General features: G+C 36.1%; 2 protein-coding genes across 2 annotated transcripts; both read right to left on the bottom strand.

Annotated features, from left to right (window-relative positions):
• Nucleotides 1-259: 259 nt before the first annotated feature.
• LOC123873093 (extensin-2-like) lies at nt 260-9466 on the bottom strand. Its single transcript, XM_045917800.1, has 3 exons — nt 9401-9466; nt 8979-9129; nt 260-1817 (listed from the first exon to the last, which is right to left on the bottom strand). Exons 2-3 carry the CDS (start codon nt 8991-8993, stop codon nt 510-512), a joined length of 1323 nt encoding a protein of 440 aa, XP_045773756.1. The 5' UTR covers nt 8994-9129; nt 9401-9466; the 3' UTR covers nt 260-509.
• A 10531-nt stretch (nt 9467-19997) lies between these two features.
• LOC123873097 lies at nt 19998-23174 on the bottom strand. Its single transcript, XM_045917804.1, has 2 exons — nt 23106-23174; nt 19998-20885 (listed from the first exon to the last, which is right to left on the bottom strand). Exons 1-2 carry the CDS (start codon nt 23124-23126, stop codon nt 19998-20000), a joined length of 909 nt encoding a protein of 302 aa, XP_045773760.1. The 5' UTR covers nt 23127-23174.
• Nucleotides 23175-25989: the final 2815 nt, after the last annotated feature.

Below are 25989 nucleotides of genomic sequence, written 5' to 3'. Positions count from 1 at the left end.
CGACAAGTGAAGGTAACACACAGTAACACACAGTAACTAGAAAAGAGCTGATAACTTTCGAACGGCTGAACCGATTTTCTTGGATGATAGCTAAGAACACTTTCGATCAAACCCACCTTTCAAACAATAAAAACTAAATTAAAATCGGTTCATTCGTTTAGGCGCTACGATGCCACAGACAGATACACAGATACAAACGTCAAACTTATAACACCCCTCTTTTTGGGTCGGGGGTTAAAAAGAAACAGCTTCGTATCAACATAAAGTTTTATTGACAACATTGATTAAAATACTGACCTCTCGACTAATAACAATAATATGACATGACAATAGCCTCATTAACACTTTCCTTAACATTGATTAAATAACATAAATCTTAAAATATAACAAATGAGTATTTACAAAATATGAACTCGCTTCAAAAATTTAACTCAGTCTATATTATAATTTGTAAAAGTCTTAGCCTAAGCTTACTTATAAAAGTCCTTTTAACTTATTTGATCTGTCGTCTATTGTTGTGAACCTTTATCTATTTTTGGGGCTCGTTTGTGATGTCCAAATGTGATACCACCAGCAGCTGTATGATATAATTGATTCGGCAAGAAACCACGTTCATAATGTCTTGGAATCACAGGTGTTTGTGACAAGAATCGAGCACTTGACAACGCTTCGTAAGCCGCCAATGGGTCTTTAGTATATCCTCTCTTTAAATATTCTATTTGAACACTGGACGGAATATATGAATCTAATAGAGATGTTGGTCTTCTCTTAAATGTACTGTATGATTCACTTGGTCTTGGAGTATACGCACTTGATATGAAACCTCCTCCTAATGCGTACACAGGTTTCGATACAGGACGATACTCTGGCAAGGCTTTAGGAATGTGGGATAAATGCGGCGGCGGTGCTTTCAAAAGAAGTGAGTGAGGATGAGGTAACTCAAGTGGGCCTCGATATTCTTCTCTAATAGGAGCCCTAGAGTTGTAGTACCGAGGAAAGTCTGGAGCTGATTGCTTAGAGGGAATTTCTGTGTGACTAGAATACTGCTGCTGTGGATGGTTGTATTCGTTTACTTGTGTTTCGTCGACAGAGTTTGTTTCTGTGAATTGCTGACTTTGGTAATATCCCTTTGGTGGTGGTGCAGATATCGCAGTAGGATATTGGACTAGGGGCACCTGATAAGCCAAAACTGGTGTTACAGCAGCTTGCGCTGGTGCAATGCTTTGCTGGCCATGACTTACATAAAATACAGGGGAAGTGTAGGGCTGTTGAACATAAGGTTTGCCTGTCGGGGTAACGTACGTCGGTACTTCAATGTAATTAGCTTGTTGTTGTACTTGTTGATGTTCTTGATAGACTGGCACTCTTGCTGGAGCAGGCGCTGATATCTGAACTTCATTTTGTGGATGTGCCGCTTGCTCAGTAGGTTCATTGTAATATTGCGGCACTAAATATATTTGCATTGGTACGTTTGACAAGTAACCCAGCATAGCTTGCTGCGCTGGAGGTCCATATTGAGGCTTTGGTGCAATGATAGACGATCTTTCAGGCTGCTCTGTAACATCGTACTGTTGAACGTATCGCGTTTGCTGTGGCTGTTGAATCGGACCTCCAAAGTATTGAAAAAGACCATTTTTAAGAAAATCTAATGGAGGTGAGCCTGGGGTTGTGGCAGTGGTTGGACTTTGGGATCGTCCGTCTGATTTATCATACTGCTTTTGCTTTTCACTTCTCAAGTTATCTTCTTCTATGTCTTGCAGTTCGATTTTTTTCTCGGCGTTCACTGCAACGGCTACCAGAAGCAGACAGAACGTAATCTGTGAATCAAAGAAAAATGATTGTATTAATTAACAACTTCCTTAAAGTGGATGTCCGTTAATGGTCACTGCACTTTGTTGCTAAAGTCCGTGCAAGGAGGTGTGCCAATACGAGTTTCTTGAGTAAACAGGTGAATGGCAAAAAATACACCAAAGCCTGCAACGGAACCGGTCGCTGTGGCTGCGCAGGCAGTGGGCACTTGTAAAAGGAAGCGTGCTAGCTTTTACTCTCAATTTATGTGGTTATCTAATTGCATTCCACTTCAGGTGGATATTTCTTGTGGTTCCTTAATTAACATTGTCACATTCTGCTGGATAATTTTGTGCTACCGTATATTTGGCATTGAAGCATGCAAGAGCACAATTAGTCAAAGTAGGTGCAACTCCTTTATATCACTAATTTAAAAGTAACGATCTAGTATAAAAGGTACTACTAGGTAGGTTATAGTAGGTAGGTACTATTAATTTAGTTCAACGTTTAAAATGTAATTAATCACAACTCTTTCTTTGGCATTTCTAATAAATTCGTTTGGCTAAAATACGGATAATTAAATAAGGGCATACCTGCCCACAATTATGAAAGAGTAGAGAAAAGTAAAGAAAAAGAGAAGGAGGTATGGGTATTATTGCTATGCTAGCAAAATACCTCTAGTTCAGCTACACTTATGTAACTTAAGACTAGAGGATGCCCGCGACTTCGTCCGCGTGGATTTAGATTTTTATAGATCCCATGGGAACTATAGGGGAACTATTTGATTTTCCGGGATAAAAAGTTGCCACTTACATGACATAGGCTACTATGTACGTCCCCGGAATATAAGCTAACCCTGTACCAAACTTCGTCAGAATCGGTTACACTGTTGGACCGTGAAAAGGTGGCAAACAGACAGACAGACAGATAGACAGACAGACACAATTTTGCATTTATAATATTATATAAGTATGTATTTTCTTTCGCCTTATCAAAAAAAGAATGAAATTAGCTCATTATTTGTTTTATTTTTGCCTTTTGCCCAAACAATACAAAGCACTAAAAACTAGATAGTCTATTGACAAAATCTCTAGTCTCATCTCACGGAAGACAATGAAATTTAAAATATGCAAATCTACTGTGTACCGACACAGATTGATATTATGTGATGATATAAATAAAAGAGTCCATTCGTTACGAAATAGCCTTTTGTTTTAGAAATCTCACTTGGCCAGCGATATTAAAGCGAGTAGTTCTGAAAGTATACTTTTATGAGTATATTATGACAATGTTTAGCCACAAACTACTATGAAGCCTCATACTTTTATTCGACTCATAACCTAGATATACAATTTAAATAGTAAGTATATTTTTTTAATTTCTTACATAATAGATGCATTAAACTCATGGTTAGTTAATTTTGGCGAGAAAAAGTTTTACCCCAGAATATTATTAAATAAATAAAATTGAAGTGCTCATCTGTGAAATAGTCTTTTAAATAATACTTTCACCAATCATTTTATTATAAACTCATACATATCTTTTGTATAATAAGCTTTGAATTATTTTATTATAAGCTAATAATAATGGCTATATACCTACACATTACCAAAACCCAAACAACCATTTATTTATATTTATTTGTCTATCTGTTAGCCAGGCTAATCTTCGAAACACCAGGACCGATTAAGACCAAAATATCATCACTAGCATCATTCCAATTTCCAACCCATCGCCGGCCAACTACTAAGTACGGGTTCTGTGATGTGACAATCAGAGAATCCCATGCAAGAATTGATCTAGGTTTTTATTGAAAGACGGGGAAACAAAAAGTACCCATACGAGATATTTTTTAAAACCTATAAGTATCGCAAATTGTGGGCACAACAGACGGCACTGATTGAAAATAAAAGTCTAGTTTAATTCTAATTAGAAATAACATGTAGGTAGATACTCTGATTTACTTAAAGCAAAATGAATGCATTCGCAATAATTAATTATTATCATAGCATAATTTAATTAGGAGGCCATGAAGCTAAAATGTTAAGTTAGGTAGGTTGCGCATCGGCATTCTGTATCTAACCAATATTAATGGTTCCCTAACCAATTTTATCTGCCAATAACTACATAATTATCTCAAAATTAATTAATTCTGCTCTTAAGCATTCCTCATCCATTTACGAAACAAGACCAATCGAGCCTAGAAATATTTTAAGTATGAATGATATAGTTAAGGTTATATAGTTAATTAGAACATTTTCCTTGCATACAGTTTTTGGAAAACGTTGGAAATTAGTTCAAAAGCATTTTGAGATATTTTTTGTATATCTATAGGTATCTACCTATCAGATATAGAAAATTGAAAAGAAGAGCATGCAATGACAGCATTTATGACCTTATATTTTGTCTGAATATAAAATCCTTGAAAACCTGTAATTTTTTTAACTAAAGTCAGAGGTAAAAGATTCTAACAGACTTAATGCTACTACACTACTTTGCACCTTTTTAATGCGCAATAAAAATCTGTCATGTCCGTCCGTCACACTATAACAAGGTCGAAAGGTCGCGAAATAACCAATTCGTTACGTTCATGGAGAAAATGGCCTTTCGTTATGTTTCACTACATTTAATATTGAAGCTACGTCGCGTCTTCAATCGTTTTATTAAATATTTTTAACCCCCGACCCAAAAAGACGGGGTGTTATAAGTTTGACGTGTGTATCTGTCTGTGGCATCGTAGCTCCTAAACTAATGAACCGATTTTAATTTAGTTTGTTTTTATTTGAAAGGTGGCTTGATCGAGAGTGTTCTTAGTTATAATCCAAGAAAATTGGTTCAGCCGTTTAAAAGTTATCAGCTCTCTTCTAGTTACTGTAGCCTTCACTTGTCGGGGGTGTTATAAATTTTTAATTTACTCTTGTTGACTTTAAAAGCTTAGAGCTTTCAACGTATAGGTACCTTAGTCGGGGGTCCAGGGTTCTATCCGGGCACGCTACTCTAACTTGTCGGAGTCTTGTGCATTTTAGGCAATTAAATATCACTTGCTTTAACAGTGAAGGAAAACATCACCAGGAAACCAGTGTATACTTGAGAGTTCAAAATGTTTTCAAAGGTGTAAAGTCTGCTAATCCGCACTTGACCAGCGTTGTAGACTATGGCCAAGCCCGTCTCATTTTTAAAGAAGACTTGTGCTCAGTAGTGAACCGACGATGGGTCGGTGATGACGACTGAAAATATACCTACTTTTTTATTCTAAATCATTCTTTCAGCAAGTCTGCATTACAATATTGAAAAGCGAAAATTTTAATGACGATCATAATATTTTTATTGACATCATAAATTATTATGTAAATAGCTGGGTGTGGAGGTTTTCCCATCCTTTGTTATTCAAATCTGCGATCAATAGTTTATTTACCTTTACTAAGCTAGGATCTCTAGACAGTAGTCATTTAAATCATGATAGTTATGAAATAGTCCAAGCAACCTACTCACACCTATTGAATTTGATATAATCTAATACATGGCGAACAATTATTAGTAAATGACAATAAACTTGCGTAGGCGCATTCGTAGACATGATGATTATTTACAGTCATAAAACATTAACTGGTTTACCTACTGATTTAAGTTACGTACCTACTCGTAAGTTCGCTTGATTTAAACCTTATTTTCTTAACAACTTTTCGAAGCTCGAGTTTCCCTTGAGTGACCTTTTCAATTGTGGCGAGTTTCCAGTGCCAAACAATAATAAATTTAGGCGCATACAATGCCAAAACTGATTCGGGGCGCACATAACCCCTAAATTTTACAACCATCCCACTAATATACCCTAGTTCTTCCAATCCAAGTAAGTAAAAATATTAAATCATCATAATATTATCCTTCGTAATCTTAATAAATTTATCATCAGTTAAAACTAATGAGCAAGTTTTTAGGTCACAAAAATTACTAAAACTTGCTAAAAATGTCAAATACTGCTGTAGACTCATATGGCCTTGTTATAAATGGATTAACACCATTGCGACATGGTATCCATTGTATATTAAAATACTATCATTTTGAAACAAAATCTCTTAATTTACGAATTATGTTAAATATTTTACCAAACACAATCTGATTTGCTAATAGAGTATTCATATGATTCATAACATAACAATAAAAATATCTTAAAATGATTATCAACATTCCGTTTTCTTGAAAACTTCTGCGACCTAAATTATTGCATGGGACTTGCAGTTTAAAAGCATAACAGAAATAGAGAGATTTTTAGTTAAAAAAAAACTCGAGTGCTTTTGAATCGTCAACTGAATCTACCACTGACTGGTTCGAAATGCCGAGATAACGCAGCAAGAAACTTAGTGGTTAATCTTTTATTTACAACTAGTTGATGCCCGCAGCTTCGCCCGCGTGGATTGGTCAGATCCCCTGCAGCATCAGGATTGAGGAGTTGGACTCCCAAATTTTTTATGAAACAATGTTGCAAAGTTCCTCTATCGATTAAAAAAGAAATGACGCAAATCGGTTCAGAAATCTCGGAGATTTCGGTGTACATAGGTAGAAAAACACAACTCCCTTTTTGAAAGTCGGTTAAAAAAGTAGCCTATGTTACTCCCTGGTCAATTCTTTACTTGTCTGTGAAAATCCCGTCAAAATCGGTTCAGCCGTTCCCAAGATTAGCCTTTTCAAACAGACAGACAGACAGACAGACAGACAGACAGACAGACAGACAGACAGACAGACAGACAGACAGACAAAAATTTTAAAAACGTGTGATTCAGTTATAGTCTCGTTCAAATAACCATATGACCTTAATATGCGGTAGTTATTTCGAAATTACAGACAGACACTCCAATTTTATTTATTAGTATAGATATTTTGCCATGAGGTATGTATGCAGTCCCGCGAATTATTGGAGTAAACTACTATATACATATCTATGAATATAAGTTAAACCCTACTTTATCCTTGATTGTGTACATAATAAGCTTTTTTCAGGAGCATACTTTAAGATTTTTTTTTAAAGGAGGTCATTCCACAATCAATTTTAGACTTGTCTAGTCAAAAATTCTTAGCCCAAACTTCAATGATCCTCAGACATAAGAAATATTAAAGCAGAGAAGTTTTAACGAAAAAATAATACTGGCAAAACATTCGACCTTGATTTCACGAATTAAAAAAACCAATACTCTATAAAATGATTCTTGTAACATGCCATGCTCTTTTTTAGGAATCTCAACCGTTTAAATTCAAATCCACTCACCCAGAAAGGCTTTGATTAGCGTAGAAGACCATAAGAATCCAATATCCAATTAATGGTCGATACAGAATTTACGCAATGTATATTAAAACGCCCATGTATCTACTGTTGATGTTGTTTTGGTAGAGGTTTTGCTTATTCAAGTCCAGTTGCATGAAAGGCGGTTAAAGTTACGGTGTAACCGTCAATAAAAGCAAGGGTTTGTTGACTAGGATCATTTCATCTTTGTCCTTTAGTAGCGGCCCGCCCCAGCTTCACCCAGGTTGAACAATTATGTATCTATGTAAAATATCTACTTATCATTGATAATAATAATAATAATATATTATAAGTAGCTTATATCCATCTGGAATAATGTGCCTTTCAATTACCATTAAGAGAATTGCAGTGGTTCCGTAGATCACATTCATGATGCAAAAATTCACATTTGCACTCATATGAATAACTTGTGCAATCCACTTTTAATGCAATTTAATGTACATAATTGAATTTTGTCACTGTCTTTTGCATGTTGTGTCTACCTATAATAATTAGCTTAGCATTTTGCTTAAATATTTTGTAAAATTGAATTGTTATTGATGTACCTACAAGCTGTTGTTAAACCCAATAAAAAAATAAAATAAAAGTAGATCTAGATAGAAGATATTTGAAATCCGTTTGATCGTTTACTATCTGCCATTTTACAACTAGTAACCAAATATCCTAATCTAACTTACAAATACATACATACTTAATCAACTTTTTGTGGTCCGAGCTCAAACTTTCGGCTCTTTTTGGTCAGACAACGACCGCAAAACTGGAATCAATCGTCAAAAAGTAGGTCACTTAAATGCTGTGAAAAGATGTCTTTTGCAAAATAAAAGTTCACATTGTTATCATTTAAAATGTTGTTTTTTGTACTCGTATATATCATTGCAAAATGCTTACGTTAACATTGCCCTATTTGCTGTCCAAAATAAATTTATTTTTACGTCAATTTTTTTTTATAAATTTGAGACTCGTTTGAGACATGGGTTTAACATTATTTTTAGTAATTATTACCTACTTTGCGCACTGGGCCACTTGCATCGTGGCAGGCTATGGCACAAACCCTTCTCATTCTGAGAACTCGTGCTCATTAGTGGGCCAGCGATGGGTTGATCATGATTATGACGATGACTTGATGATTTATGTTAAATAGAGTTGGTGATAGTGACTATGACGTCGGTTTTCTAGTAAGGAGATCGGGGATCCAATCCCGGACACGACCTCTAACCACACGAGTATATATGCATACTCTATTCTATTTTATTTTAGACTATTCGGAAACATGTAGGTTTTACCTAAACAATTACTTGCTTTAGCGGTGAAGGAAAACATTGTTATGAAACTTGCACACCTGAGAACCTGAGTTCTTTACAGTGTTCTCAAAGGTGTGTTAAGTCTGCCAATCCGCACTTGGCCTGCATGATAAACTATGGTCAAACCTTTCTCATTCTGAGAGAAGACCCGTGCTCAGTAGTGAGCCGGTGATTGGTTGCTGATTATGATAATGAAGCTATTCTGCTAATAATTGCTGGTTCCCTCACAATGTTTTCCTTTGCTGTTAAAGCAAGCGATACGGACAAACCTACTTAGCTCCGCAAAATTAGGGATGCATGAATCCCGGAATCCTTATAATATTTTTTTTATTTAAGTATATGAAATTAGGGAGAACTCTCAGGCATGTCGGTTCCCTCACGATGTTTTCCTTCACCATTAAAGCAATAACGCAACGCATAGGTGTAGCTCCGAAAAATTAAAAGTGCGTGTCTTAACTTAGCCACTAGCCGATCAACTAATGTTGAAGTTTGCCAATCCACACTTGGCCAGCGTGGTAGACTACGGCTTAACCATTCTCATTCTGAAGGGAGATCCGTGCTTAGAAGATAATTGAATTGTATTCACATCTTACCTTTGATAAGAACATGATGGCTGGAAACTTAGCACTTCACGAAAGCTCAGCACTGAGTCCGTCACACTTCAATCACTATACAGGGCAGTCACCGCATGTTTACTTGCACTATGTGTTTACATCCAACCGGCCAAGCGAAGCCGAAGAAACCCTATAATTCAAACAAACACATAATTACAAACATTTTCTATTAGTAACATCCCTAATTATTTCCATCCCCCAAGCAATTACAATAACATAATTTTAATGAATCAATTAACTGTTCAAATAAACTGAATATATTTTTAACCTTTGCCTAATTGGAGATGTAATTAAAAAACAATTACAATCTAATTTCAAAGGAAGAACTTGACATGAATACTAAATAGGATGAATAGATTATTGACCTTTGCTCGGATTATAATTAAAAAAATATAAATTACTTTTTTTCTGAATGTAAGGCGCAGGCGTTCGGCCGGTTACCCGTGTGATACAAAAGTGGACGCGCGTATCACTTGTTCGGTTGTTAAATACACTACTCTACATAATATCGGCTTAAGAAAGGCGTAAACATAGTATGAGCTAGTATATCTTAGATTCCACATCTCTGACAAAGTGTGACATATCAACATAATAAAATATAATATAAACATAGAAGATAGGTAGTATAATCATTAACGATGAAAGTAAACATCCCAGTACCTATATCTTGTTACTTAGTAGACACCTGCAATGGACACAATATAACCACATAAAGTTATGTAAGTAGGTAGGTACTTGTAGGATTGCTCGGATAAGAAATCCTGAGTCAAGGCAGTTTGGGAGTCTAGAAAAATCAAAAGTACAAAAAATTATGAATAATTAAATATTCATTCTATTAAATTAAAAAATCCCTTGCTATTCAAAATCACCCAACTTTCAAGTTTATAATACTAAACTTTTAAATTATTATCATACTTACAAATATTTTCAGACCATTTCACGCCTATAGAGATTATTTTCTAAACTGTTTCGTACTACATCCTAAAAGGAATACAATTACATCTATGTATATAGGAATACAATTATCATCTAAATTGCAGATGCCCATATTTTCAGAAGTTCAAGCTGTGTGTTACCAATCAGTTTCATTATCGCAATCATTCTATATCGATGATCGCACATTATCATTACCGCCGACCGCAAGCGAATCAAATTTTTGACTCCTGCAAATAATAGTAATATGAATGCCACCACAACCCAAAGGAATGCGGAGTTTGATGCCAACGTCATAAACATATTATTTTATCCGCGGCTTATGTGGTTTCCAACCATTAGCAAGCTAAAATAATAAGTGCTCTGTGGCTAAAGATGTAGTGGGCAGGCCATGCTTTGAGTGGAGACCGCGTAGGTCACTACGGAGTTTAGGGCGTCCTCTAGGCAAGCCTCCAGGACGATTGTTGACGATATGATGAGGGTGGCGAGAAGCGACTGGATAAGCAAGAAGAGGTTTGTGGCGCTTACTAGTGAAATCTTATGTTCAGCAGTGGAAGCCTACAGACTGATATAATGACGATATTTTCAGTAGGTAACGAAAATTTTTGGCGATTTCACCTGGTGGAAAGTGATAATGCAAACTAAGATGGAAGCTGGCTAACTTAGAAAGGATAATATTATGATTATAGAAGTTCTAACAAAACGCATACCATTAGGTAACCAGGTTAGGGCAAGATACAAGATAGAAGATGAGTGGAATATAGAAGGACACTGTAGAATCTGCGTCAATGGTTCATTAAAAGCACCCAATCACTATTAGGAACTGCAAAAGTTCAAGTTGCCAATATTATACCTACCCACCTTTGATAAACGAGCCCCAAAAGAAGTAGACTAAAACCTGTAACTGTCTCCAATTCCAGACTCGGTATATTGACTCAAATCATTGTAAAAATTATCCGAATCACCCCCGCATAATATAAGACCTTGCAACAGCGCCGCAAAAATGGTCAATCAATGCCTTTTCTGCGCCACCGACACGTGCGGTATTTGCATCGCGTGTAGTTTGTTTATCGTAATGTGGCATTCAACGACTTCTAATAGACTGGTAACGGGCCGCCATGTTATGAAGCATGCTTGCAGATTCCGTTTTATCCTAAGGTGTTTAAACACTGCGCCAATATCTATGTAGCCTGTGCTGCTACGTACATGCGTGTTACACACACAAGCGTGCGAATATGCCTTCACTTTATAAAATACAGATGTATTGAGCTACATAACTGAAATTTTATAATCTTTGTGTGGATCTATATAAGATAGATTCAGATTAGGCTGTCCTCTTATTATCTGTAGAAATATTGACATTTAAACAGAACCACCCAGAACTGACAGGGTCTAACCTTTTCAATGCCTTTTCACCTTTGCCTGTCATCTTGGTTACGATATCTAGATTAGACCTTATACAATTTCATACAAGAAAGACAATAGGATTGTTATTAAGTTACGTTTAAAAATCTATAACGTCATGGTGAATGGTTCACCGTTAAAAGCATATGATTACAAATGGTCACCATTTTCGTAAGAACGAACGAATGGTTTTAGTCTGCGTAATGGAGATTCTTTGCGAGATGATTTTATCAGTCCTAGGATAGACTATAATCATGAAAATTATTAACAACACAACCATAGGTAGGTATGCTTTTTATGTGCCGTTTGATGCTAACATATGAAAAATTAATAAAACACTAGAATGCTCGGCATGCTTTGCGATGCGACTCGTGCTAGGTCAGAAACCTTCACGCAAGTGCCGACAACAACAATCGTTTCGCATGCAGATAGCTATGACGTAGACATCCGGACATCAAAGGATTTGAAAATTCAACCCCTAAGATAAGAGGATAGAATAAGTAAAGCGTAGTCGACGCGGACGAAGTCGCGGGCATAAGTAGTTTTTAAATATATCGGCGATGGCTAACGTACAGTAAGATCGTTTGCCGCCGATTTGCATTAGACTTTAGAACTAGCTTCGTAGTTGATAGAGCTTAAATCGTTAACTGGGGCAAAGCGGTACTCAAAAGTTAAAGTGTTTATAATGAAAGTCACAATACCAAAGCTTTCGCAATTTTGTTCCACATAATATTGCCTTTATCGAAACCAATTCAAATAAACATTACCAAGGTACGAGTACCTACTTTTAGTAGACATAATTTCCGGCCACAATTCCCAATGTTTTATTAGAGTTAATAAATCATAAACAAAATATATTCAATGTAAATGTCTTTCAGAAATGTAAAATTTTGGATATGAAAACTTTGCTGTCTAACCCATCATCAACACACAGTAGTAAAAATAAGGTTACGATCTAACGTTCTTTGCCCAAAAAGTACCATACAATTTTTAACATACAACAACATTGCTTAGTAACTTACTATATGTATAGTAAGTTGTCGTGTGCAGTACCAAAGTACTACATACGAGTAGAGGTCGTTGGATATGGGCTTGACCATATCATGACCTCAGAGCCGGTTTTTTGATACATTTTACGATTACCGACGCTGTTGTCATGGGTTTTCTAAAGTTTTTCATTCATCAGTGCAGAAAGTATATGTAAAGTATAGCTATTATGTATATTCTTAGTATGATGAGGTCTAAAACTCTAAAGTCAAAAAATTCAATGTTTTCAAAACGCCTACAAAATCTTACTATCTGTATTAATAGATAGGTATATTAATTTCATTGGAATATTATGTTTTCGCAAAAACCACATCATATTTCTTCACCTCGTAAATATTTAAACCGGACAGATGTTGCAAATTATGAATATATAGATTAATAATATTGTAAATTCCTAAAGCGATTTTAATGAAAACCGTATAGATTATGGATATTTCAAGTTAAATTACCATATCCGATATTGACATGAGGTATGCGATTGCATTCAGTTCTTGACTTTATTTTTTAAGGTTTCCATACCTCGAAAGTAAAAAAAGGAACCCTTAAAGGATCACTTTGTTGTCTGTCTCTCTAGAAACTTATGGGGCACTTCCCTTTGACCTAGAACCAAGAAAGGTAGGTAGGTCTTATTGCACAAGTAAAGCAAAACCCTTTTGTGCTTACATCACAAAAAAAATATTAAAATTGTTATTTTTGTACGATGGTACGAAACCCTTTGTGTGCAAGTCTAACTCGTTTTTTTTTTTTTTGAAATCGTAACACATTCCAAATTAAAGTAAAATATGAGAAAGTTATGATAGTAAACTAGAAAAATAGGTTTAAGTATATAATAGGGACCAATAATTTGAAAGTTACACTGGGGACTTAATAATAATCTAGTAGTTATAATCTACAATATAAATATAATAATTATGTATTTGAGTACGTTTTTTTATCCATTTCTTGTGTTTCCGATTAGCATTTAGCGTGTGACCGTGATCAAATCTCAAGCACATGGCATCAATAAAAAATATTTTAGGCAGGGATCTCAGACTTCCTGCTATCCATCTTGATGAACCTCATTGCGGAAAGAGAGTTCGTGTTGTCGGTCCCAGGAAGACAGCTTGGTACGAGTAACAGCATTGCGTAACACATCCGCGCGTGGACTGGTCGCCGTCAATCATAATCAGTGACGCCGAGCCGTATCTACTGAAAATCGATGTAGAGTTCGGTTTACACTCTAGTACTAGCTTATTCCCGCTTCTTCGTCCACATGGACCACACAAATTTCAAACCCCTATTTTATTTTTGGGGTTGAATTTTGTGGTCTTTTCAGAGTTTTTAGATACCTATGTGCATTTCTAACAGTTAAGTATCACTTGTTTTAACGGTGAAGGAAAACATCGTGAAGTAACCTGCAAGCACAGGTTTCCTCACAAAATATAAAGGCATTAGGCCATAGTCGACCATATTGGCCAAATGTGCATTGGCAGACTTCACACATCTTTGAGAACATTGATGGAAAGCTCCCAGGCTTCATTAGTTTCCTGAGGCTGTTTTTTTCGCTGTCAAAACAAGTGATATTTATTTGGCGAAATCTATCATACTGTAAGTACTCCGAAAAGTTAGAGATGTATGCCCGGGATCAGACACCAGTCCCCCGCGACTAGAAAACGGACTTCTTAACCAATAGGCTATCACGGGTTGATAAGGATAACTCGTCCGGTTATAATTATTTTGGTCCATCCATGATCCGTTTATACTTGTACCACTCCACCATTGGCCGCGAAGACACATTATCCACCACAGTTTTCACGTTCATGTAAAAATACCAAGCCCTAGACTAGCACTATCGGTTTCACTGCACTTTCTAACCCACCTGAGCGGAGCCGATATCCTATTGCGATCTCTCTTTGTAACCCTTGCATCCGATACGCCTTTCCTATTGTATTGAGCTATTGAGAGTTGAGACGCTGTGGTTGTCTATAATAAGTACTGCTAGTGGAAATTTTCAAGTTGACACATATGACCCAGGAACCATACGGTACGTCTACGATTTTATCGGGAAGATTTTATCCGTATCACGAAAAAAATCGGTTTTTGATGCTAATATAATAAGTGAATACTTACCAATATGAATTTCATCCTAGTTTTATCAAAAGATTTGTGGTTACTGAGGAACACTTGAGAATTTTTTGCTGGAAAATTGAAAGCCGACCTAAAAAATAATTAAGAGAATGATTGAATATCTACTAATAACTGATTATTATCTTTAGGTCAGGTTTCAATATTCAATCGATCTGTAATGTATCGATAATTTACTATGGAACTTTGTTAATTGTCAAAAGGTAAGTATAAGTAATTTATCGACAGATCCAATTTCAGTGAAACCGGACGTTCGACATTCAAATCATAATAGATAGACGAGTCAGCAGCTATCAAAGACGTCAACTACATAGTTACCCAACTAACATTCTTCAATATCATAAGAGTATTAGGTCTGAACAGAAATGAATCATTTTAGTGACGAAACGAAACAACCAATAAACAAAAAGAAAAGTTCTGATTCACCCACTGACTCTCATCAACGCGAAACCCAAGGTCTTAGAGCTTTGTCATCGGATGAACCGTGTTAATTAATTCAAAGTTAACGTAACCTAATATTCCGGATCCCAATATAGGTAGTTAAAAGAAACTAAGAAGAGAACTTTACGAAATTATACCCTGCATACATATCCATGTCACAAATGTAGAAATTAAAAACAAAAAGCAGTTATTAGCTCTCATGTAGGTAGTAACAAGTGTAAATTAAAAATTTATAACACCCCCGACAAAGTATCTGAGTTTTCCAAAACATCATTTTCAAATAAATAATTATGTATCAAGGCAACGTCCATCTTGACAGCTTGACATATTTTGTCAATTGACATAATATTATGAACCTAACGGTTATGTAACCTTCTTTTCTACAAGAAAACTAGAAAAGAGCTGATAACTCTTAAACGGCTGCACCATTTTTTTTGGATTATAGCTAAGAACACTCTCGATCAAGCCACTTTTCAAACAAAAAAAAGTAAATTAAAATCGGTTCATTCGTTTAGGCGCTACGATGCCACAGACAGATACACAGATACACAGACACACAGATACACAGATACACAGATACACACGTCAAACTTATAACACCCCTCTTTTTGGGTCGGGGGTTAAAAAATAAATTGGTACATGTCAACCATTATCGCCCTATAGCATGCCGCGAACGAATTTACAATTCGAATAAACAACTAACGGATGTTCGACTTCTGTCAGTCTTCGAAATTGCTTCATATTCAAATGAAGATACAATTTCATACTTATGAAGTGTTCGCTCGAATAATTTCCTATGGCGGTATTACGCAATTCTATTACAACATACATGTAATATAATGATACAGAATTTTCACATAATAGGTAGCTCTCCGCGTTGACCGTCTGTGGATTCGCGTAGGCAGACTTTACAAATGAAGTCGTTGTGGACATATTATACCTATTATACCTGCGTTTGTTATGCTCTAGTTTTGTAGGGTTCCGCACACCTGAAAAGGAAAAAGGAACCCTTATAGGATCACTTCATTGTCTGTCTGTCGTGGCTGTCAAAACCTACTTTCCGTTGACCTAAAATCATGAAATTGGCAGGTAAGTAGTTCTTGTATCACAAGTAAAGGAAAACACCCGAAAACCGTGAATTTGTGATTACATTACAAAAAATTAAAATGTGCTCATGAACAAATAATAAGTATTTTCAACTTTCAAAGTAGGATTACTATAGGTACCAAGTGGGGTCTCCTATGAAAGGGCTTTACCTGTACATTCTAAAACAGATTTTTATTTATATTTATGCATAATAATTTTTGATATATAGTGCAAAAAATCGGGAAAAATACCCGAGTACGGAACCTTCGATGGGCGAGTCTGAGTCGCACTTGGCTGATTTTTCTTGTTCACAAGAAAAGTGATAGTGATTCTGATTTGTATTTAACTAATGCCCGGCATGCGTTTCAATGCGACTAACGTGCCTCCTAATGTACCTACGTTAATGGTGCTAACAGAACTATATCAGGACCCTTCCCAACAACAACTGTACTTACTTTCAACTTTATTATTGAAGGTAACAAACAGATAGATAAATGTATATTTTTACACTATTTTTACATTATTATAAGAAGAATTTTCATCTATCAATCTACCTCAAATTCTAGTATACGTAACATATTAATAAACGAAGTGGACAGTGGAACACCTTATCTCTTAGCTTAGCTATTTTCTATAAACAGAGATTTATTTCACCTTCCCACCAATCTAATTCAGCAATGCGATTATTAACTTCAAATGGTCTGAATGAGCGTACAGAAATCGCAATTATTTCCTTTCTTGAAGACGTTTTTTTAAATTTCAGTTTCAGTCGTTCCCAGAGATGTAGCAAAACTCTTTGCTACATAGCCTTACTTTATAACATGTGTTGTAGCTTGTTGTTACCAAAATTTAAACTATTTTAAATTACGTAAGAGAAGGGCAAGCTGTTCTCGTGGTTTTCAAATAGTAAATTCTAGAGCAGATATCAAATCATAATGGCAATAATCGCAATAAGTGGATTCCTTTGTTATATAATAAACACGCTTATGTTAAACTAGCTTTTTCCTGTGAATTCGTTCACGCAATTTATCTATAGCCTATAAGTACCTAGTGCTAGTGGATATTATAGATATATATCATTAAAAGAATTTTTGATTCGAATCATTTCCCTCTACTTACATCCAAACATACGATCTCAGAAACTGTACCTCATTGTACCCTACACCCTTTTTCCCATGACTTCGTTCGCGTATTTTTAGCCTATATTTTTATAGTCAGTGATAATGTAGTTAAGAATTTTCAGAATTGGATCATTTGTTCCGTAGATTACTTCCTAAATTCAAACTTACAATCTTACAAACTTTGCCTCTTTATAATATTAAGGTGAGGCATTCCGGTGCTTTCTTCATACCAACGTAGAAGGGAGATACCGACATTATTTGATAAAACTAAGTATTATAACGATTTGTCTCATCATTGTCTAGGTTTATTGATACATAAAACACTGGAAATAAAATATATTTCTTTTAAAGTTTGAGCCTTGAAAGATTCCTATTTTAACACATTTATGACAACTTTGTGCGTTAATAGATAAGATTAGGAGTATGATAATTCTAAAAAAACAACTTTAGACATAGTTTATTTATTAATTATTTGAAATAACTATACATTACAGACATAAATTTAATGGTTTTTTTTCTCAATAATACTTTTCCCAACGACTGGTCAACCCATTTTCGCGCGCTTGATTTCGGTAACAAATGAAAATCATCGTGCCTCTCATCCAAAACATTCGACTCCACGCGGATGGTGGAGGAAAGGAAAATCTTTATACCAGGGATCTCTTTCTCACCCAATGTTAGGTGAAATATTAAACAGAATACCCACGTGCGCCGGCAATTTCGGTAGATCTGTGTTGATCATAAATCATAACCAGAGTGGACTTATATCAACAAAAGAAAGAGAGCAGGAGTTACAGAGGCCTACTCTTCAGATCGCAAATTACAACTCGACCTGAAAGATTCGCAAAATTCGCATGAGCCAAATTCACTGCATTTCTCAGCATTGAAAATGCAAGTGATGTCAACATCACACGTCAACCGCATTTTTTTCGGCTCTTATCTAGTGTGTCATCAACAATCAACATACATACAGACTGATGTAAATGACCCAAAAATATGCGTCACCACGACGATCTGAGGACTTTAATAACTGGCATGACTTTTTATTTCTTTTATCTTGCTCTGGTTGTTGGTAGGTACGCCAAGTCGTAGGCAATTGGAAGAAACTAAAAAACTTGATGGTCACAACCCTGAACAGTGTGCTCAGGAGCTTTTCGATCTTGTCACCTCTTAACCTTATTACCACTGTACCGCAAGGTGCCCCCGGCCGAGTTTCCACCCCTATGTCGTCAACATTCCATCTATATTCTATAAAATAGTTCTATTTCTGTAGAATACATGTGGAATCTATTACTTATTGCTAGGTAGGTGTGTAAAAGTCTTTTCAAAACTTTTTACTATCATAATTTAAGTAGTAAAAGTGTATAAATGTCAGACAATAACATAGGTTAAGAAATTACATGCACTTTTAAAACCAGCTGTCGATCAAATTGCATTATACATAGTACTCGTATGTTTTTATGAGAGAGAAGTTTCCTTAGCACGCTTCCCAGCGCTTCCACACAAACGTAGTCTGTTTTTCATTTAAATAGTAACCAATCAGACTTAATTGAATTTTTATTTTAAAACACGTTATAAAATCAAATATTAAAGCTAAACCGTAACAATCTGTATTTTCAAAGTGACAATGGCTCAAAGATTTGTAAGTATCTATGTAAATCTTTGAGCCCTGTGACTTTAAAACTACACATTTTTACAGAAATCTGAAAAACTACTTACCAACCTTTCTCGAATGTGTATTGTATACCTACCTACAAAATTATAATGAGTTTAATTAGTTACTTACTATTTAATATTCAAATAACCAATCTACGTTCGTTTGTGTGGAACGTTCTACGAATAAACTCCTCATATAATACAATCGAAAGCACTTGTTATTATAGCACAGATTGCGTATCTATAAATGATACAAATAGTACAAGCACCAATTATCGGGTACTATGTATTCCTTTCACTAAAGATGCTGTGATCACTGGTCACGCGTTTCGATAACTATTGGCACACTCATCTGATTTTTTTTAATATTTTTTACATATTGCAATAAGCCTGCGGCCACTTATATTTGATCTGTAACTAAATATATGTAAATCAAAGTAACGCAACATAGTATACTTAATAAAAATCATTTATATTTTTTGCGAAATAAGTTATCCTTGCACTACTACAAATAAAAATTTCGCGTTATTTTGTGTAAAGATGGAGATTTAGTTTGAACACGTTGCCCGTCTTCAAAAGTATGTTAAAATCATGCCCACCTATTTTGTACATCATAATATCGTTGCTAAGAATATTTAGTTAAAACTATTTTTAAAGATCATGCAATTGCAATCGGTGCTGTTAACATTTTCGAAAACAAAAAGTATGTGGGTGTGTAGGTGTTTCTGATATTGTAATAACGTAACGTTTTAAGGAACTTAGCTGTTAGTTATCATTAAAGAAGTCTAATGGCGAGAAAGTCATGACTGCCCTAGGCTAAGACCATAACTCCAACATAAATGATAGTAATTAAACACCTCGTTGTTAAAAAAGACTAATAATAATTATAAATCTTAAAAAATTAAACAATAACATATTTGTTACAATAACAAAACCAAAAATCAACATCATTACTTATCAAATAAATGGAACAAAATAAATAAATGGACATAACTGAGTAGGCTCTTGCGGTAGTGGGGAGTGCAGGAGGGTGACAGTTTTCACAAGTTGGCGAATCACTGAGCTCTCGCGTTACCTCTTCGCATCCTCCCGCAACGCTCCACTACCATAGGAACCTACTCAGTTAAGCGAAATGCCTTTAACATAATGGTATCAATAAGCAAATCAAAAGCAATTTTCTGTATCTTCAAAGTTTGGAGTAAGTACTTCTGGTGTAAGAGTTTTTAAAACCGGAACTGGTGTCCGAAGGAGAATATTCATTGCTCTGTGAAATTATATTGTCTTCTTTTGTGACAGATTGAGGAATGGTGCTTTGGGCTTGATCAGTAGACTGTGATATAGGCGGCCCTGATGCGTAGCTATACTTCGCTTGTGAAGTTGATGGGTAATAGTTATAGAAACTTTGAGTCGGGTTAGGGTACACTAAATTGTTGTACAAGCCGGCATGGGTCTGAGGAAGCACAACCATTGACGGTTGACCTAGGAAGGAACCTCCTAATGATAAGGGCTGCAAGGCCGGAGCAAAACTAAAATGGCTTGGCGAACCAAATATTGCGCTTTGAGGAGCAATATGATTGGAATGGCTCGGTGAGAAAAAAGAATGAGGATATTGTATTATTGGCGAAGGTTGGATACTGGGCTGCTGAATAAAAGCTAACTGCAAGTTCCCAGTTGGTTTAGGAGATGGAATTTGGTATTTCGATTGATAACCTGGATTTGGAATGAAGTTAATAGGAACGAAGTGAGATTGAGTGGGTTGAGCGATTTGCGAGTTGATATTTGGATTCACTTGAGTATGAAGAGAGTTTGACGTGGATGGATCAGGATTGTTAGACGGGGTATAGTATTGGCTTGCGATTTGATTAGGATAGAAGGAATTGGGGACTTGGCTTTGATAGGACTGACTAGGGCTACTCTGTGCACTAGGCGTTTGGGCGTAAATGCTGTAAGTGTAGTCGGGCTTTTGTGCTCCTGTAGGAATCGCGTTTAAAGTATTCGCCTTCCCTGCTCCTCTTTTTTTCTGCTCGTTGTCTTCTTCGCTAGCCAGCGCGAGCGCAGCGAAAGCGGCAATAATCTGAAATAAATACCAGTTTTACGATTCGTCATAGAAAATTCTAAATAGGCGTTAAGAACTCTCAATCAGCGCGTTGTTACCACATTGTGTGTTTACTGCCCGTAAAGAATAGTTTACACCATTCAAATGCTTGCTTTGGCTCGGAAACTAATTGAATGTAAATCCGGCTGTTGGTGAATGGTCACGCAAAATACTTGTTTGGCGCGTGTATTCTCTCGACCGAATAAACTATGGGTCAAATAAGATGCAGTGTTCCTCGACCCACAAATTACTTCATGAAAACAAGCTTATTGACAGCTACTTGCTAGTAATTTCGATGGCGTCCTGGCAAATCATCAAACTTATGCAGTCTTATTACAAAAACTTTAGACACTATTTAAGTTTAAGTCGTTCCGATTAGCTCATACGATGCACATGTTTAGCATCAGTTTAAGCCGCCTTTAAAAATTTTTGTAGTAAGGCCGATGGAGTTTCATACAAGTGTTTACGAAAATTCACGCAAAAATTATATTGACGCACCCGTCCGATGTGAACTCTAGACTACAGGCCCATGTTTAAAAATGGGTGGGTCATATGAACCACCAGGTGACGTATACAGGACGATATAAGAGCATAAAATAATAAGTTTCAGCACTATGCCGTCACTTGTAAGCTGTCCAACAGAGTGCTGGTGAGAATTGAAAAGTGCAGGTAGAGTGAGTACATTTTGGTCATATATTTTTGTACGGCATTTTTACCATCGATAGATCCATGAAAAATAATAAGAAAGCGCGCAGTGCCGTAAAAAAATGGTGCGCCACAAAGTCAGTAAATGTTTTGATTTTCTGACAATTTCCGGGGTAAATTTGGTCATTTAATTCTGTACGGCACTAGTTTCATACTGTTTCAATACAGCCTCTAATCCATTATTCCGCAACGCCGTACAAAAATCATGCGACAAGGGGAAAAAATTGAGGGTAGCAACCCCCTCTCTTTCCGTGGTCCGGGGGGTGATTTGAAACAACATAAAATTAATTTATTTTGAAAGTGTTTTATGCATAGATAATATTTTTTTACATGCCGTACATTTTCGTTGGTCCAAAGGTTTGTAGGGGATGTGGATATTATATACACACCCGTTCACTTCAGTTAGACGGCATAGTGATTTTATCATATTATCAATTGTTCTCTTCAAAAATATGTTAATGCCGTACAGTATCAGATGGCCATAAAGTACTACACCCTTAAAATGGTAGCGTCATTTTCATCAGCCTAAAAGATATGGTCTGCATTAAAATGTACGGCATAATTTTTTCCTAATTTATTTATCTTAATACTATTTAAAACAAGGGAAAAGCGTAGAAAATTGCTATATTTTATTAATCTATGAATATTTAAACTTTTGCAATAATTTGAAAAATTTCAGTTTTTGTATTTATCTATAATTTTTTTTAGAACAGTTTCTTTTGAACGGCAATACTATATAACAATAGTATTTTACACTATCATGTTAAAAAAAAAGTTGCCGTACAGAGTCAAATGATTTTACAGCTTTAAAAATTAAGTATACCATGAAATTAAGATAATTATTGATACACATTCAAATGAACACTAATTTTTTTACGGCATTATTTTTAATTGTACTTTTGAGTGCTAGATAATGTTTTGGAACCAAAGCCGTACTTTGTCAAATCACCCCCCGGACCACGGAAAGAGAGGGGGTTGCTACCCTCAATTTTTTCCCCTTGTCGCATGATTTTTGTACGGCGTTGCGGAATAATGGATTAGAGGCTGTATTGAAACAGTATGAAACTAGTGCCGTACAGAATTAAATGACCAAATTTACCCCGGAAATTGTCAGAAAATCAAAACATTTACTGACTTTGTGGCGCACCATTTTTTTACGGCACTGCGCGCTTTCTTATTATTTTTCATGGATCTATCGATGGTAAAAATGCCGTACAAAAATATATGACCAAAATGTACTCACTCTACCTGCACTTTTCAATTCTCACCAGCACTCTGTTGGACAGCTTACAAGTGACGGCATAGTGCTGAAACTTATTATTTTATGCTCTTATATCGTCCTGTATACGTCACCTGGTGGTTCATATGACCCACCCATTTTTAAACATGGGCCTGTAGTCTACTCGCACTAAAGTCGAAGGTTATGAAACTGGTAACGTAACGTTAACAGAGTACCAAATATCTCTATTTAAAGAAGAGCAATGGAAAACTTACAATGAATCCCTTTTTCACCATTTTGTGCAATTACATTTCTCGGTTAAGTAACTTTAAGCAAAAGTGTTCTATTCACCGTTGCTCGGAAAAGTGTCAGTGAATATCAAGTTCACGTATTTATATGAGCGGCTATGGGCAACTTTCCTTCGGTTCCAGATGGAAGTACTTACTCGTACTTAGGGAAGTGACCGATAGGTCTTTGTCCTGCATCGTAACAGATCCAGTTTCACTGAGAACGCCGGCTTCCTGCATCGCGGCGGAAACGCATTGCGACCACACTTGGTGATTTGCTACACATTCGCGTTCCCATCGAAATATTAAAGACTAGCTGAACCGCTCCTTCTTCTAACTAAATTCTATGCGTCCATACTATCCTAAATGAAAAATTGGCTAATGATGACATAATATAGGTAGATCCAAGATTAACCGTTATCTAAAGGCCTCATAAAAAGCTCAGAGTCACTCAGAGGGTGATGCAGCGAGCTATGCTTAGAGTTTCTTTACATGATCAAATCAGAAATGAGGAGATCCGTAGGAGAACCAGAGTAACTGACGTAGCTCGACGGAACGGAACAGAAAGGAGTCGCTGAATTCGTTCAGCGCAAGACAATCTAGTGAGACCTATGTCAAGCTGCGAACGTCTATCGGCGGACGATAAATTAAGACTTTGCCCGCCTTTTCTCTTGTAATTAAATATATTATCTTGCTAGGTATAATAGTGAAGGAAAACATCTCGAGGATATCTACATGCCTGAGAGTTTTGTCAAAGTTGTGTGAAGTCTATCAATCAAGCAGCGTAACGACTGGCGCTAAGCTCGCACTGCGAATTTTCACCGCACGATTTTACCCGCAGAATTCTGCAGTATATTTTGGAAATGGCACGCACTCGCGAAAAAACTACGCGCGAACGCCTCTCAATTTCTATGTCACAGAATTCTGTAGAAAAATTGCGCGGTGAAATTTCGCAGTGCGGAATTACCTACCCTAAAATACATCTAGCAACAAGTAGATATGAATTGTAGCAATTAACAGTTGGTATAGCTAAATAATGCATGTATTGTTGAACTACTTCCAAACTAGAGTGAATGACTAATAAATAAACGGTAAGGCACAATACACACTTGCAGACTGGAGTGTAATCGCCTCGATTAGTCATGTTTGATAAAAACTCAAGCTAACTTTATACCTCCAATACAGACGTTTCTAGTTTAGGGGTCAGAATTCTAATGTATTGTGTTGTAATGAATTTAACTAATAAAGATTGTCTTTCTTGCTCTCTTTCTTCCTCTCAGTTTGACAAAGCGGTGGTGGCGCACTCCAGACCTGTGCGACGCGCGCGCTTTCTATCGCCTCTGTTCTATTTGCTACCGAAGGTAAACGTCCGACCTAAGTTTATAACCTCAGTTTCTGACAGATGATTCAAAGTATTTTCGTAATATTGTTGCTTGGTGGCTCTAATGGAATTCAAGGATGAGAAAAAGTTGTATAGTGGGATCCTTTTTACTCAAAGATTTCTATGTAGTTACCTACCAACCAACTTACTAATATTTTTTACCAACTTATTAGTATAGGAAAGATGTAAAAGTACGGTAGGTAGGTACGGTAGATATAGGTCAATATACATCGTAAAGCTCTGGTATAATCCATACTTTTATGATAAACGAAAAATGTGTGTATCTGCGGCTAAGCGAATGGACCGTGTAAGCTAGCAGACAGACAGACACACTTTCGCATTTATAATATAATAAATAGTATGGGTTAATATGGATATGGATAATGGATTTGATACAGAGGTAGCTTGCATCCCGAAAACTGACAAAGACAACATAGGCTACTTTTTATGCCATATAGTTCCCACGGGATTTTTAAAACCCAGAATCAACGCAGACGAAGTCGCGGGCATCATCTAGTTCGAAAAAATATAAAAGCATTGTTTTGTTTTAGACGATAAAAAATACTTATATTATAAATAATATATATAAATAAAAATAATACGACCGTGACTTCGCATCTTTTCAGCTCCAAGTTTAGTCGCTGGGTACACGAAATTTTCAATCGAGTTGTTTTTATTTTTTACTCTGTCAGTGGCGCTATCTGATTCGAGCTTTTGAACTAAAACATTTAATAATGTACGCCATCTATGTATAGTTGTGAAAAATATTATGTAGAGCATAGCTTTCGTTTTAGTACATAGCGATGAGATCAGATGGAGCTAAAATCAATAACATACAAAAATCGATCCCTTTCTGCAAATCAAAATTTTAACTTTGCGGCTACCTTGTCTCTCCTATATATTCCCTACCACTCCCTTAATATCTCCCAGATTGCTCATTTTGTTCCACGATTAATATTCTTAAATCCTACAAGGTATATTATATTTGAGGAAAAAGTGTGATAAACAAGAAGGTACAATTGCCGTGCTCTTAAACAACTAACCTAAACAATTAATTTCAGTTTTTTATCTCTACCTACGGGTTCCTAGGGAGATATCGCCCGGATGTAGGTATCCAATTTCAATTGCCTTCCAGTAGAAAAGCCTGGAAGAGGTTTAGTAACTTAAATTCAAAATACGGACAAGCGTTAATAGCCTAGTGGTAAAAAAGTCGGCCTCCAAGCCGGGAGTTCCGGGGTTCAATCCCGGACACGTTCCTCTAACTTTTAGAAGTTATGTGCGTTTTAAGCAATGAAGTATCATTTGCTTTAACGTTGGAGGAAAACATCGTGAAGAAACTTGCATGCCTAGAGTCCGCCAAAATATTTTCAAAGGTATGTGAAGTCTGCCAATCCGCACTTGACTAGCGTGGTAAACTATGGCTAAAACCTTCTGAAAGGCGACCCGGGCTCAATAATAAGCCAACAATGGATTGATGATGATGATGATAAT

The sequence above is a fragment of the Maniola jurtina genome, chromosome 16, assembly GCF_905333055.1.
Source record: "Maniola jurtina chromosome 16, ilManJurt1.1, whole genome shotgun sequence".
NCBI lineage: Eukaryota > Metazoa > Arthropoda > Insecta > Lepidoptera > Nymphalidae > Maniola > Maniola jurtina.
This window is presented reverse-complemented; position numbering and strand designations above follow the sequence as displayed.